The 15,758-nt window shown below is 36.4% G+C and overlaps 1 protein-coding gene across 5 annotated transcripts in view; it reads right to left on the bottom strand.

The window, feature by feature from the left end:
* Positions 1-15,758, bottom strand: part of mettl8 (methyltransferase 8, methylcytidine) — a 38,823-nt gene that overhangs the window by 17,904 nt on the left and 5,161 nt on the right. For all 5 annotated transcript variants that reach the window (XM_078228358.1, XM_078228360.1, XM_078228357.1 and 2 more), the window contains exons 3-7: positions 14,693-14,784; positions 13,045-13,463; positions 8,813-8,862; positions 3,298-3,358; positions 2,727-2,869 (exon numbers count right to left, since the gene is read on the bottom strand). In XM_078228358.1, the coding sequence (XP_078084484.1) occupies positions 2,727-2,869; positions 3,298-3,358; positions 8,813-8,862; positions 13,045-13,463; positions 14,693-14,784 (765 nt within the window). The remainder of the gene's footprint in view (positions 1-2,726; positions 2,870-3,297; positions 3,359-8,812; positions 8,863-13,044; positions 13,464-14,692; positions 14,785-15,758) is intronic.

Genomic DNA, 15,758 nt, shown 5'->3' with positions numbered 1-15,758 from the left:
CCCAATCTATCAAACTGAAATAATACACAACTAGAAACTCAATAGGCGGTATGGTGGTACTGTTGCCTCACAGTGCCAGGGACCCAGGTTCGATTCCGGCTGGGGTAACTATCTGTGCGGAGTTGCAAGTTCTCCCCACATGTGCGTAGGCTTCCTCTGGATGCTCCAGTTTCCTCCCACAGTCCAAACAAATGTGTGGGCTAGGTTGATTGGCAATGTTCACTTTGCCCCTTAGTGTCAGGGAGATTAGCAGGGTTAATACTGAGGGGTTACGGGGATAAGGCCTAGGTGGGATTGCTGTTGGTGCAGTCTCGATGGGCCGGATGGCCTCTTTCTGCATTGTAGGGATTCCATGAATTTAATGTTTTAACTATTTTATGTATCATTATCAAATCATCCTGAAATCACATATCTTGTAAGTGAACAGACACAGCTATTTTAAGCCCAAATAATTGAGGCGGTTTAAGCTTAGGATTATTATTGTGGACCTCTCCTGAACCTTTCCAAGTATTTATATCATACGTCATATGAAGGGACCAAAAGCAAAGTAGAGAAGAAATGCGATCAGAATTTCCTGGTTAACGATCAATATTTTAAATTTTAGAATAGGGATGCTTTTCACATGGGCTTGTACAATAATTACAGAACAGCAATATAGGCAGAAAGTGTGGTCAATCTTATAGCTTAATGGGTAAAACCACATGTGCACTTCGAACAGCAACCTCTTTTTGTATATACATGTTAGAAGAAGGGGAGCCAGAGTCAGGGCTGTTCTGCAAGCAAGAGCTGAGATTGCATCCAACCTCACTAACTGAAGACAATATCAACCAGAGACACTATGGATGACTTGGACAGTGACTGACAAAATAGATTACAGGATGATGCACAGAGCAGAAGATAAAGAAGGGGAAAGATGGAGCTGAAGAAAGCAACCACTCTACAGGAACGAAGCAAAGGCTTCAGCAGCTTCTCCTCAGCCATTATTTAGCATAACAAAAGACAAAGCAAAGGACTGAACAAAAAGGGGAAAGAACCTTAATATGCTTTTTCATAGCCATTTAAATTCAAAATCTTTCATAATTTACTAATTCCAAAATGGAATTTCTGGAGAGGCAACAAGAATACAAAAAAGAATAAACAGTACTTCCCAAAAAGCAAATTGGTCAGTACCAACACCATGCATAATTCAAACACCAAAATATTTTATCAATGCCTTTTCGTTGCTATTGTTAGAACTGTCACAGTATACTTTCTTTTTTTTGAGAACATAAAAATACTTAGATGGTAGCATAAAGTTTTGGTTTACAGAATGGAGTTAAGGCTGAATAAAAATGCATTGCAATTTGTTCCATTTATTGTCATTACTTTTTTTTTCTCAAGATCAGTATTACCTTTAATAGACTTCTGTTCATTTTTAAAAATTTAACAGCTCCATTTTCTAGTCTTTTTTAAAATCATGATTAATATGTGTGTTGAGTTTGCATGCACCAATAAATGAGTACCATAAAACTCTAAAAGGGGACACTCATTTTTAAAAAAAACAACATATCTTAAGAAATGCATCATAATCAGGTTGAAATATGAATAATGAAAGGTCACATTTGCTGTCTCTCTCTGGCTGCTTAAATAAAAATGGCAATCAGAAACAACCAGTAACCGTAAAGCCAGTAAAATGCAGAAACTGAACATAAATAGTAAAACTGTTAGTTTCTTGCTGAAGTACGTTTACAAATCAGAAGGGGCCTATAGCAGACAGAGACTTTGTAACTATGGTGGAAGATTTTCTGGGTGTGATAACTGCTTTCTTAAATTTTTCTTTCGCCTGCTCATTGCTACCAGCGTGAGCAATAGCTCTACAATGACCAGATAAAAGCAATCCTTTAAATGAAAGAGGCACGGCTGTTACTGGGATCCAACCATGTGATGTGAAAAAAAATCACTGATTAATTTGAAATTCAATTGCACCTTTAGATAGATACCATACTCAAAAGCACAGAAGTGAATTCTGTGTAAATTTAATGTCAGGAATGACATTTAAATTAGATTGATTACTCAGGTTTTCAATTTTAAAAGCCATTTCTTAGCACCTTTAATTGACCTTTGTGATCTCATTGATTTTATTATATTGATAAAAGTATTATTTATTATACATCTGTATTTGATTTCTGGTTATAGAAAAAGATAAATACTGCAGTTTTACTATGGTTGGCCACACAGTATGACCTGCAGATTTCCTCAAGAATCTAAGGAGAGTGATGCATAAAAATAGCACTCAGATTTATTGTGCTAAAGGTGGTTTTGGTAATTTATAGTTTAATTTTAAATCTACTAAAATAGCGTCCAATGCCAAAGCTTTGTTCTCACTCTGGCTTTTGTCCAAGTCACATAATCATTATCTCAATTGTTGTCACAAGTCATGCTATATAGCACACACCAAAACCATTACATTTTCATATTTTGCTGAAAGAATATTTTAAAAATATCTTTATGGGTTCTGTACCAGGTTGCAAAGAAATATGCAAATGTATGATACGTGAGAATTCATTTTTGAAAAACTATTAATTCGAAAACATTCGCTACTTTCTGAACCAAATGGTTGTTGCGAAATGAAATTAACTTCTAAAAAGTGTGATGTAGCATATAGGTTCCTGTCGAGTTTTGAATGAAATAAACCTGGATGATAAATGAGCAGAGGATGTTTGTCATGGCCCTTCACCTTTACCTACCTCTCTGGGTGAATAGAAGAAAGCACAAATACAAGAAGAATGACATCAATACTTCCATCTGGAAACGGGTAGGTGGCGCCTGCTTCATTACACAGATCATGAACAAAGGCATAACACTGGGATGTATTGTATGAAGGGTGAGACTGCAAAGTAATGAACAATAAGACAAATAAAGGAATATGGTCACAACAGCTAATTAGTAAGATTTCAATATTTCTTATTTATCAGTCGGTATTTCATTACCACAATCCAGATACTGCAATTAGAATTCAAAGGAACATACAAAAGACAAATTCTTTTTTGCATCGTATGATTCCAAACATATGAATTAATTTTGTCTGTTTCTCATTTGTTTACATTTTTCTGATTTTCCCCTTTTTAAAAATCAATATAAAGCACAGATTTACTTAATTTTAAAAAAACATTCAGCTATAATCATGATCGAAATAATGTTCCAGTGTAAAATTCCAATATATTTGACTAGCTACAATTATTGTTGTTATACAAAAGCAAAATAGAAAATTAAAGCAATTTAGGTGGAAGGAAATGAAAAACAAAATCAGATGTATACCATCACCAGCTCCACTGCACGCGCTGAGAAGTCGCAGCAATAAAGGAATGCATTGGGATTTCTGCAGTGAATAGAGAACAATATTAAATCTTTTCATTTCCTTGAGCATCATCTACACAGTTTTCATCCAAATGCGAAAAATCCCATTACAAAGATTTAAGGTGTACTTATTAAACCAACAAACATCTGAAGAAAATGCTAAGTGTATTTTGAAAAGGTATAAAATTCAGGTCACTATGAAGTTAGCTTATATCCACAATTCCCTACATGACTTGCAGTTATTTCACCAACAGAGATACCAAGTTGAGGTCATGGAAGAAGTGTTAGTCTGGATCATTTATAACGGTTCACCATCCAGCAACGCAAGTAAAGACCTGGGAAATAGGTTATCACCTGTCCTCTGAACAGAGGCTGAAGGTTATCCCAAAGAAATCAGCAAGAAGAAAGTAAAGGAACTAAAATAATTTACAGATCGGCTGATGAAGTACTAGAACGTAATGGAGAAGGAATAACATTTCTGCTGGTGGGAGAGTTCTAACATATTTACTCAGTCTGTCCTATTAATCCCTTATCTAAATTCCCTGATGTAATGTTCACACCTCTTTCAAAATATCTGCCCTGATTTACTCCATTAACTCAGATAGATGCAGTGACAAGTATGCACAAAGGAGGAAGCTTGCTTTATTCTTCTAAATTTGAAGGTGCGACTTCATTGCATATGTCTAGTGTTCAAAAAATAAACCACGCAACATATTTTGTTAAAGTGAGGTGTCCCCAACTGTTCTTGCTGAACACGGAGCAGACTTCATAGTGAATGAAATTCAATATTTAGTAAAAGCACTTCTGTCTAGTGGTAAGTATTTAACAAAATGTATCATATGGGTGTTTTAAAAATTATAAATCTCTTATGATTTAGGCCATAGTCTTTTTCCCTCAGCCAGTAAATGTCAACCATGGAAAAAGGAAAAATGTGCACGCATTAAACACAAAATAATCTTACTGACTTTTCAGAAACTCTGTTGTAAAATGTCAATTCTCTCATAATATAGCACAAACCAGAGAAAATATGGATACAATAGAACAGACAGTATATTGATATTTTCTCTAAATACCTAGTCCTATCTCCAGGCCCTGATACTCTAAATCTTCCATCTCAGTATTGCTGCCACACTCCTTAATGAATGCAGTTCATATTTTAAAAATTGCAACAAGAACTAATAAGGTTGTGCATCCTCGAATGGGATCAATGTGCTGTATCATGGACTGGGAAAATGCAGGTTCAGGCCCATGTTTTCACACAGGGGGATCTCCTATACTGCAAAGCATTTTGTCAAAGGGAGGAAGTAAAAATGCAGAAAGTAAAGCCTTTTCCTGCATTCAAACGCACCCACTGACTTCTAGTCATTTGCTTAGGCATTATCTGCTGCAGCATAGTGCTTAATGTATGAAAGTAAAATACAAAATTCAAAAATTAAAATACATTCAAAATATACAAGCATGTTTTGTTTCTCATATTTTCTCCCAAGAAATCCTTGTGGAAGCAGACTTTACTGTATATCTAAACATAATGAGGATTAGCAAATACAAAAATTCATATGCTCCCCCTTTCGGTCTTTTCAACACTCGTCTCCTTTCTTATTCTCTGCAGCTCACTGTCAGATAGCAACTCACACTGATTAGATATATTTTATGTATGCAGCACCAAATGGCACAGGCTTGTTAAGGTGTAATAAAAATTCAGTGTAGGGGACAACTAGCACTTGCATCTGTCTTTTATATATGCACATGTATATATGTGTCTTTTACTCTGTGCATCAGAGGAATGTTAGTTGGTTAATTTTATAACATAATAAATTTAGAGACAAATCAGTAACATTTTTGATGATATTTATTTAATGAATTTTTTTTATACATTTCATTATTTGATAGGAAATGAGGATTTCAACTCTAACCTGTGAAATATGCTTTCCTCTTACTTTTCTTGCAGGATTAAAAATATATTTTTCATGTTTTATATTATTTCAAAGAGACAGCAAACTTGAAGGAATATTGAAGTAATTGTGACATGAGTCAAGTGGCAGAAATTGAAATGCAGCATAAAGTGTCACGTAATCGGCTTGCAAGCAAAGTTGAGGTCCATGGAGTAAAAGGTATTGAGGAATCATGGATACGTAGCTGGCTGACTTACAGGAAACAAGAGGGTGGAGGTAAACAGTTGTTTTTCAGACTGGTGCAAGTGTACATAAGGGTTCCAAATGGTTGGTACCACAACCGCTGATTTTCTTGATATATATCAATGACCTAGATTTGGATGTAAAGGGCACAATTTTAAATTTTGCAGTTAAGTCAAAATTTGGAAGTATAGTAAACTGTGGGGAGGGTAGTGATAGACTTTATAATGACATGGACAAGGTGGAAGAATGAGTGGACATATGGCAGATGGAATTTAACACAGAGAATTGATAAATTTTTGAAGGAAAAGCAAGGAGAGATAATATATAATAAAGGATACAATTTTAAAAGGGTGCAGGAGCAGAGAGACCTAGATTTATATGTGCAGTAATCATCAAAGGTTGCAAGGCAAATTGAGAAAATGGTTAAAATGGCATATGGGATTCCAGGTTTTATAGAGGCACAACAGCAAGGAAATCATGATGTACCAATATAAAGCACTGGTTCAGCCATAACAGGCATATTGTATTCAATTCTGGACACTATACTTTAGGAAGGATGCAAAGACTTTAGGGCAGGTGCAGAAAAGCTTTCCAAGAGTAGTTCCAGGGATGAAGGGCACTAGTTACATAGATAAATGAAAATGCTGTGGTTGTTCTCCTTAGAGAAAGTTGAGAGGTGACTTGATAGAGGTATTCAAAATCATGAGGGGTGCAGAGAGAGTAGTTAGAGAAACTGTTTCCAATGGTACAAGAACCAAGAAGCAAAGGACACCAATTTAAGGTAGCTGGCAAAAGAAGTAACGGCAACATGAGGAAAAGCTTTCATTGTGCAGCGAGAGGTTAGGATCTGAAATGCACTGCCTGAATGCGGTGGAGGTAGACTCAAGTGTGATTTTCAAAAGGGAATTGGATAAGCACCTGAAGAGAACAAAAATGCTGGGCTATGGGGAAATGGTGGGGGAGTGGGACTAACAGAGTTGCTCTTGCCGCGAGCTGGCACGGACACAAAAGGCCAAATGATCTCCTTCCATACCATAACCATTGAATGATTCTATGAAATTTGGAGCCTGGCAACTGTGGGCACCATGCAGTGACTTCACATTTTATTGTTTGTAAATTTGAAATGTGACAGTTTGAGGAATTGGTTAGAAAACAGGAAACAGAGTATAGGCATAAATGGGCCATTTTCAGGATGGCGCAGTGTAACAAGTGGAGTGCCACAGGGATCAGTGCTGGGGCCTCAACTGCGTACAATCAAAATCAATGCCTTGGATGACAAGACCGAACGTATCGTTGTTAAATTTGCTGATGACACAAAGATACATTGGAAACGAAGATGTGAGGAGAACATAAGGAGTCTGCAAAGGAATGTAGATAGATTAAGTGAGTGGGCAATAATCTGGCAGATGAGAATATAATGTAGGAAAACATGAACTTGTCCACTTTGGCAGGAAGAATAGAAAAGCAGTAAAAAATTTAAGTGTGGAGAAATTGCAGAACTCTGAGGTACAGAGGGACCTGGGATCCTGGTACATGAATCACAAAATTTTAATATGCAGGGCAGGAAGTGATTTGGAAGGCAAATGGAATGCTGTTTTTTATTGCAAGGGCAATGGAACATAAAAGTAGGGAAGTTTTGCAAAGTTTTACAAGATGTTGGCAAGACCACATCTCATGTACAGTTTTGGTCTCCTTATTTAAGAAAGGACGCAAGAGGTTATTCAAAGAAGGTTCATGACTGATTCCTTTGATGAGGGGGAAACGCTGGACAGGTTGGGCCAGTACCCATTGGAATTTAGAAGAATGAGAGGTGATTTTATTGAAACATGTAGGATTCTGAGGGGACTTGACATCCACATCCCACGAAAGGATATTTGCGTACATAAATACATATTTGCGTACATAAATGTCCCATTTAAGACAGAGATGAGGAGAATATTTTTCCCCTCACAGAGGATTGAGAGTCTGTGGAACTCTTCCCCAGAGAGTGGAGGAAGCAGGATCATTGAATATCTTTAATGCAGAGTAAATAAATTCTTGATTAACAGAGTATCAGGGGTAGGCAGAAAAGTGGAGTTGAGGCCACATGATTTTATTGAATGGCAGAGCAGGCTCAAGGGGCCAAATGACCTAATCCTTGCACCCAATTCGTATGCGTATACTTCTTGTTGCATCAGTAATATATATCGAGTTCCATGGTGCTCAAATTTCCTGGGTTGTTCTTTATCTGCTATTCATAGGTTAGGTTTTGTCCAACAACAGCAGCACAGAGGACAAACATTAACAATATAGAGTTCAAACAAATAAATCCAGTAGAACCAGAAAAGGCAGCCAACATTGTGGATCATAAAGCAAAATAGTACGATCTTTGGAAAACAGAAATTCTGGAAACAGTCAGCAGAATCTGAGCAGAGAACAGATTAAGTTAATCTTTTATCTGACATGATTCAGGTGTGAGCCCTTTGCCAGACCTTTCATGCAACAGCAGAATCTACATTCGAATGGAACAATTTTCAGTCACGGGAAAGTAGTAAGCAAATTTAGAGCAAGACATCAGTGGACTACATTTCCCTATATTTTTCTAATTGAACTCTTTTTATACTCATCCTTTGTTTTTGCCTTCAAATCATTTTTCTAACTATGTAATCACATTCCTCTTAATTCCATGTACCATTACTTCTGCCATAAGTTTCTTATGGAGGTACCTTTTGAACTCCATTTTCAATTTCATAGAAACACTGCATTTTTAGATCCTGTTTTTTTTTCAAGGAATATTTTTAAATTAAACAAGCTCTGCTGTTTAGAATTTCAAACTTACGTTTCTCCAATTGTTGAGTAATTTTATCCCATATAATGGACTTTAGCAGTTTACCAACAACTGAAGAAAGACTAACTTCGTCAATAATTAGCTGGTTTATCCCCATTTTGTTTTTTCAGGAGAAAGGTGGGAGGCAAAGATCATATTTGCCATCCCCAAGTCCTCAGGCAACATTTTCTGTTATTGTTCCAGAACAAACCATGGAATTAACAGTGCCAGATTGTCTTTTGATGAGATCAGGAATTAAGGAAAAATAGCTCAAGTGGGTCTATTCCAAATCATTTAATTGTGTTTGATAAATGCTCCACTGAGAATTGGAAGAGTGATTTGCACACACTGATTTTGTTCCCTGTATGTACAATATAGAGATAAATGTTTTCATACACGAAGTCATATCTACTCATTAAGTGAGGTAATATTTGAGTATCTGTTAATACAATACTTTGCAACGGCTTAATGTTCTATTTAAATAAAATTCTATTTAATTCTACGATGTTAGTTTTAATGCCTATGTTTTACTTACCGAATTTCATCTAGGATGGGAAAAACACTATTCCCAGCACCACATCCAACCTAATGATACCAAAATCAAGCACAAATATCTGTGTTACTAAAGCAAGGTACATCTGTATGAATCTAAAAATAAATTTCAAACAAGATTTTGGGCAGACACTGCCTGAACTCTACAGGCTTGGGATTCAATTCCTGGTTTATGCTTTGGCAGCTTAAATCAGTCAGGGTGGCAGGAGATACAGCATTAACTTCAGCACCTTTTGGCTAAGAGAAGAGAAGAGACTGGCTAGAAACACCACTTTTGAATTCTATGTATGTGCAGTTCTGTACATTATAAATGTTCCAGTGACCTCTGTTGGAAAGGGTTTGTGTGGAAGCTAGGCGAGGACAGGAATGGTTCTCTACTGATACTCAGATATGAGGAATAGATGATCAAATAAAGCACTGGAGGGCTGCTGACGCAGGCAGAATCATAAGTCAGACCATTAGTACAGCAGGAAAGAAAAGGTCAAGCATTAATTCTAAAATGTGTGGGCAAACTTTTTACTTATGAGGCCAAAGATCAATTGATAAGGTCATAGTTAAAATTGTTTAAATGAAAGTTTAAATAGAAAACTAAGAAATAATCTGTCCACATACAATATAAGTCACAGCCTGAGAGCCTGTATAAATTTACACAGTTGCATGCTACACTTGTGCACCTTATGGGAAGATGGTGGCACAGTGATGTCACTGGAGAGGAGTAATCCAGAACCCAGGCTAATGTTCTGCAGACATGTGTTCAAATCCCACCATGGCAGCAGCTTGTGGAATTTAAATTCAATTAAGAAAAACATCTGGAATTGAATGTTAGTTTCATTACTGAGACTATCATTCCTTGTGCTAGAAACCCATATGGTTCACAAATGTCCTTTCGGAAAGGAAATCTGCTGGCTTTACCTGACCAAGTGACTCCAGACCCACAGCAATGTTTTTGTTTCTGCCCTCCGAAATGGCCACTTGATTCAAGGGCACTTAGGGACGGGCAACGAATGTTGGCCTTGCCAGTGACACCCACAGCCCATGAAAAAACTTCTTAAAAACTGAGGCTATATAATAATTTCACGAAAGAGGCACAATTGTGCATGACTTGGACTTTTGTTTTAAAATATATCTTAATCATCCTGAAAACATAACCATGGGACAAACCAACAAATATGGATGTTTATTCCTTCAACATATTGTAAAGAATATGAATTGTCAAGTCAAACATACAGCACAATATGCTGTAAATATTAATGTTTATTGTATTTGATAAAAACTATTTTCCAGCTCTCCATTAAAACTGAAGTACAGGAATTGCTGTCTGTGACTCTTGCTCAATAGTGAAACTTCTCTAAAACATTAGTCCTTCTTGTTGATAAGATTGTAAAAAGGCAAGACACTATTAACTGTTTATAGAAAATAACACATAATAAAGTTCTGATCTGTCGGTTATCAATTAATTGGCAGTGTGTTGTAACTAAAATAATTTACAACAGCACTGAAAACAAGTTAACAATTCTTATTCTTTGCCATCCTTTGGGGAAGTGCAATTCAATTGTTCTTCCCTTTGGATAAAATGGAATATAGAAATATACATTAGATACTTTATACAAATTAAACCAGCACTTATGACAGGAAACCTGAAGTATGTAATTGTTTGATTCACACCTCTTTATAGGACTTACATTTTCATTCTTCATCTACGAATATTGGGGAGAATTACTGGTGTGAATTTAGACAGGCAAATGGCATTTTTAAAATTCTTTCAAGGAATGTGACTATCACTGACAAAGCCAGAATTTATTGTCCATCTCTAATTGCCCTCAAGATGGTGGTGGTGGCTGTGTGTCACCTTCTTGAATCACTGCAATCCATGTGGTCCAGGCTGTGCTGGTAGGAAGGGGGTTCCAGAATTTTTGAACCAGTGATAGTGAATGAACAGCAATTTAATTCCATGCTAGGTGCATGGCTCAGTGGGGAACTTGCAGGTTGTGGTGTTCCCATGTATTTGCTGCCATCATCCTTCCAAGTGGTAGGAGTCATATGATTAGAACATGCTGTCAATGGAACCTTGGCAAGTTGCTGCAATGCACCTTGTAATTGGTACACACTGCTCTCACTGTGTATCGGTGGTGGTGAGAGTGAATGTTTAAGGTGGAGGATGGGTTGCTGATCAAGTTGGCTACTTTGTTCTGGATAGTGTCCAGCTTCTTAACTGTTGCTAGAGGAGTACTCATTCAGGCAAGTGTACAGAATTCTACCACACCCCTGACTTGTGCCTTGCAGACAGTCAATAGCATTTTTGGTGAGTCAGGTGAGTTACTTGCCCCAGAATTCCCAACTTCTACCCCATTCTTACGGTCCGTTAAAATAATACTTTAAATATTTAGAACCTGCCAATGACATAGCCAAAATACATGACATCATGATGCACTTTAAGCATTAGTGATGTTCTCTTCTTTTGACAGGAAAAATGTTTCATTACTGGTTCAATGGAATTATAAACTACCAGGCATGAACAAAATACTTTTGTACAATTATTAATAATTCTGATGTCTGAAACAGGTATGTGAACAAGCAGTATTAAAATCAGAAAACTTTACGGACAACTCTCCTTAAATGTCAAATCTCAATAAGGGAATCCAAATTAAATGCATTTATATGAAAGCAAAATACTGCAGATGCTGGAAATCTGAAATAAATTCTGGAAAGACTCAGCAGGTCTGGCAGCATCCGTGCAGAAAGAAACAGAGCTAATGTTTTGAGTCCATACAACTCTTCTTCACAGCAGTTGGATGCATTTATGTTGAGATGACTGTAAATTACTCAGTTTCCATGAATGTTTATTTCTCAAATCACTTCCTATTTCAAATCCTCATTGTTTATGTAAGCCTTTGCTAATTTATACCGAACACTGTAACAGCAGTACCTATGGGTAAATTTACATACTTCGCTGGGTATTAAAGCATCTGCATGGAAAGATAACGTTAACCAGAAATGCAGAGTGAAAATGTCAAGAAATGAACTTGCTGTAGTCAGAACATTTTTGAAGAATAATTAAAGTCAAATAAACATAAGGGGGAGGGAATGAAAGGAAAACACAAACTGTACACACAAAGCATGAAAAGAGAGAACTCTGAGTTGAAAGTACAAGCAAACTACCCAATCTATAGTAACAAATTAAAAGATTTAATGTATGATATATATACACAAGTAGGTTTCTCCACTAGTCAGTAATGTTACAATGCTGTCAGGTACAATACATCAATGTAAATATTCCATCCTGTAGTTTTCAACTGTAATGAGCGGCCATGATTTATATTTAAACTTTAATTATTTTGTTCAACAATTATATCAGTTATTTACATGGGTTTGCTTGTGCGTTTTGGAACTCCTCTGCCCCCAGCAGATAGGGCAATGCTATCTAATGATATTCCGTGATAGCAGCAAGACCAAATGTACATTCCGACTGCAAACACAGCTTAGAACAACTATCTCACTACACCTCAAGCATCAAAGCTGAGAATCTTCTGGTCTGTATGGCTTAAAGGGTTGTGCACTAAATCAATGGAGATGCTTTTTTAAAAAAAAATCTTAATTTTGTTCTTTTGGGATTTCTTTGTGCCAGCTGTACTAAAGCAACTTTGCAGCTAAAGAGTAGAAGATTTAACAAAAAAGTTGAAAGAGTTTTTGCTCGATTTTTATATTCTTTCCTGTGAGAATCGCCAAAGTCCTGCTTGGCACCCCTTCATACCAGCATAGCTACTATTGAAAAATCATATCAAAATGGAATAGAAGATCATTTTGTCATTCCGTGGTAAAAGACAATCTCATCACTCTGCTTGGCCTTCCAATGGCAAATCTTATTGACAGTATTTCAAGCTGTGAATCAGGCTAATTGGTGGACTTTAGAGCTAGCACTGGAGAAAGACCCAGCTTGCAGGAATACAGATCACATGTTAACTCTGGGCACCAACACTTCAAAACGTCTTGCTCTCCTGCTTGAAGAAAGTAAATTGCCAAAATGCATTTAATGGAAGAGAAGAAAAGGTCGTGAAAGGAGAAACAGAAAAGCGATGGGTACTGACATCTGTAGTCCTAGACGTTTGTAAATGTGTTGCTACAATTATTCTGAGAATTTCAATTCATATATTAAACATGAACCACACACACACACACCCTCTTAATAGTCCAGTTTACCCTGTTTTGCAAAGATACCTCAAAAATTCTGAAGGCGAAATCGATACCAGGAAAAGTTTCTGCATTCTTCTGTTTGTCCGTCCTGTTCCTCTGTTGCTTTTTATGCTCCACATCTTTTCCACTCTTTGTTCTTTTTATTCGTTCTATGATGTTTGTTTTCTGTACAGTTTCCGTAATATTTGGATCAGCATGTGTCATGTTAAAATCATCTAACTTTGCTTGTTCTGGACTTGCAGAATACTGCGTTTGCAAGAAAACATGAGAGCTAAGTGTGGAATTACTTGTTGGTTCCTTGACCCCTTCATTCCAGCTGAGCGTTCTGTCTGGAAAGAGTTCAGGAAACTCTAGGATCAACCATCTACGATCTTTGAAGAATTTATTTTGATGAGTTTTGTAGAATTCATCCCAGTAGGTGCTGGCATCTTTCTCATATTTGACTGCAGCAACAAATTGCAATAAAAGAGAAAAAGAAAAATTAAAGCCTGAAGTCTGCTTTTAAACTGCAATTGCAAGACTAGTGGATCTATGGAGCTGTAACATGGTAAATTAGAAAGCTCAATCTCAAAAAACACAAAGGATTGTAAAATAGATTTCATAAATTGCATTTTTCCAATTCGGCATAGAACCTGAATTATAACGTAACGTATTTCAGGAGTTAAAGTGTTTCCCTATTATCTACACTTTTACATTAAGTACATTTTGCGATCAAATAACTTCAATCCAGACAACCATATATTCCCAGCTAATTTAGAGATACGACATTTAGGGATCCAAGGGAAAAGATACAAAAATGTCATATCTATACAGATTAATGCTATGACAAGATATCTGTGAACAGCCAGGGTAAATTGTTCCAGGATCTATAGAACCTAAGTTTCTACTGCACATAACATAGTTGAACAGGTCTGTGTTAAGGTTCACTAAAAACAAAATGTGTACAGACCAAAAATGCCAATTTGTTGACATTATTTAAATATTTCTCTTTTAGCATTTAAAATTCAAAATATTTTTTTCTTCTTGGTTGCAAACATTGGACTGTATACATACAATCTGACACTGATTCCTTTACTTTAAACATTTGCAAGATAATCCCCACATGCATTTAATGTGATTATTCAATCTGATAAATTTACTATCAGAAGTCTGATCTCTACTCGAAAAGCAAAAAATAATTCCAGCTCTCCAGTACTACATATCTACACTATAATGAGAATGAAAATCTGTCATTTATTATTTTAAAATTGGCATCGTTTTCATCTAGTACGAAAGAACCTGATGTAAATATGGATATAGAGGAAGGACATCAAATACTGGAGTAATCACACTGGTTCAGCGAGTTTACTCAACAACCAGCATACATAAAAAGGAACATCCCAAGTTTGATCCAATATCTAGTATATATCAAATAGCAATCACTTTTGACGAGTAAACCAGCCATTACATTGTTACTTTTGCCAGATACTTTACTGGGATAGTTCAAATGATAATTAACCTGTATCTGGACCATTCAATAAAACACAGTAGGCAAACTGCTCCACAGTCGGCTCCTCATTTACACTCCTGTCAAACTATTCTGTTATAAAAGTAAGATTTCAAACTTGTTTCCCGCTCGTTACATCTCTAGAAGAATATTCCCCCAAAGTTCAGATAAAACTTTATAATGTACCTTGTTCTTCCAATGAGACTCTAACATTAGAATTTTCTTCAATTTTTTGCCTAGCAAGCTCTTCCTGTTCAGGTGTCCACTGGATGTGATCCCTGGATAAAAAGGTTAATTTTCTTTTTTAAAGATTGCAGAGGAAGGTACATGTAATTATTTACACATTTTATGCTCTTCCCATTACTGAAATAGAATAGAAGGCAAAAATGATTTGGAAATGTTTGGGGTTGATTATTTGCCACCCTCTTTTTTTTTCCCCTCAAAGTTTCTGCACATGGAGATACAAAGATAGTTTTGTAAGAAATTCATAAGAGGAAAAAAATAACAGTTCCCACCATTTTCCAGAAGAATTTTTATTAAATTGCATTCCATAAAAATATCAAATTGATACTATGTTTACTTGCATAATACATTGCATAATACTTGCACAATAGCAGAGCATTCAGAAATACATAATATAATCAAGGTGGCCCAGCATGGCTCTATGAAGGGGAAATCACGTCTAATCAATTTATTAGAATGCTTTGAGTAGATGTGATATACTTGGATTTTTAAAAAGCATTTGATAAAGTACTTACGAGTCCATGGCATTGGGATATTACCACGGATAGAGGATTGGCTAATTAATAATGAGTTAGGATAAGAGGGGCATTTTCAGGATGGCAATCTGTGGAGTGCCAAAGGAATCAGTGCTGTGGGCACCATTATTTACAATATATATTAATGACTTGAATGAGGGAAGTGAATATACTGTTGCCAAATTGCAGATGACACCAAGGCAAGTGGTGAGGATGACACAAAGAGTCTAAAGAGGGATATAAGTAAAGGTAAAGTCACCATAGTCCCAGATGACCATAGGCTGCTTCCTCCTTTGAGAGACAGAGTTGACAGGTGGTGATTTAATCTGAGGATCACCACGTCTCAGGCAAGGGGCAAGGTTGAGAAGGCAGGCCTTCATATAGACAGGTTAAGTGAGTGGGCAAAAAACTCAGCAGATGGAATATAATACAAGAAAGTGCGAAGTTATGCACTTCAGTAGAAAGAATAAAGGAGCTGAATATTATTTAAATGG

The sequence above is a fragment of the Mustelus asterias genome, chromosome 14, assembly GCF_964213995.1.
Source record: "Mustelus asterias chromosome 14, sMusAst1.hap1.1, whole genome shotgun sequence".
Lineage (NCBI taxonomy): Eukaryota > Metazoa > Chordata > Chondrichthyes > Carcharhiniformes > Triakidae > Mustelus > Mustelus asterias.
This window is presented reverse-complemented; position numbering and strand designations above follow the sequence as displayed.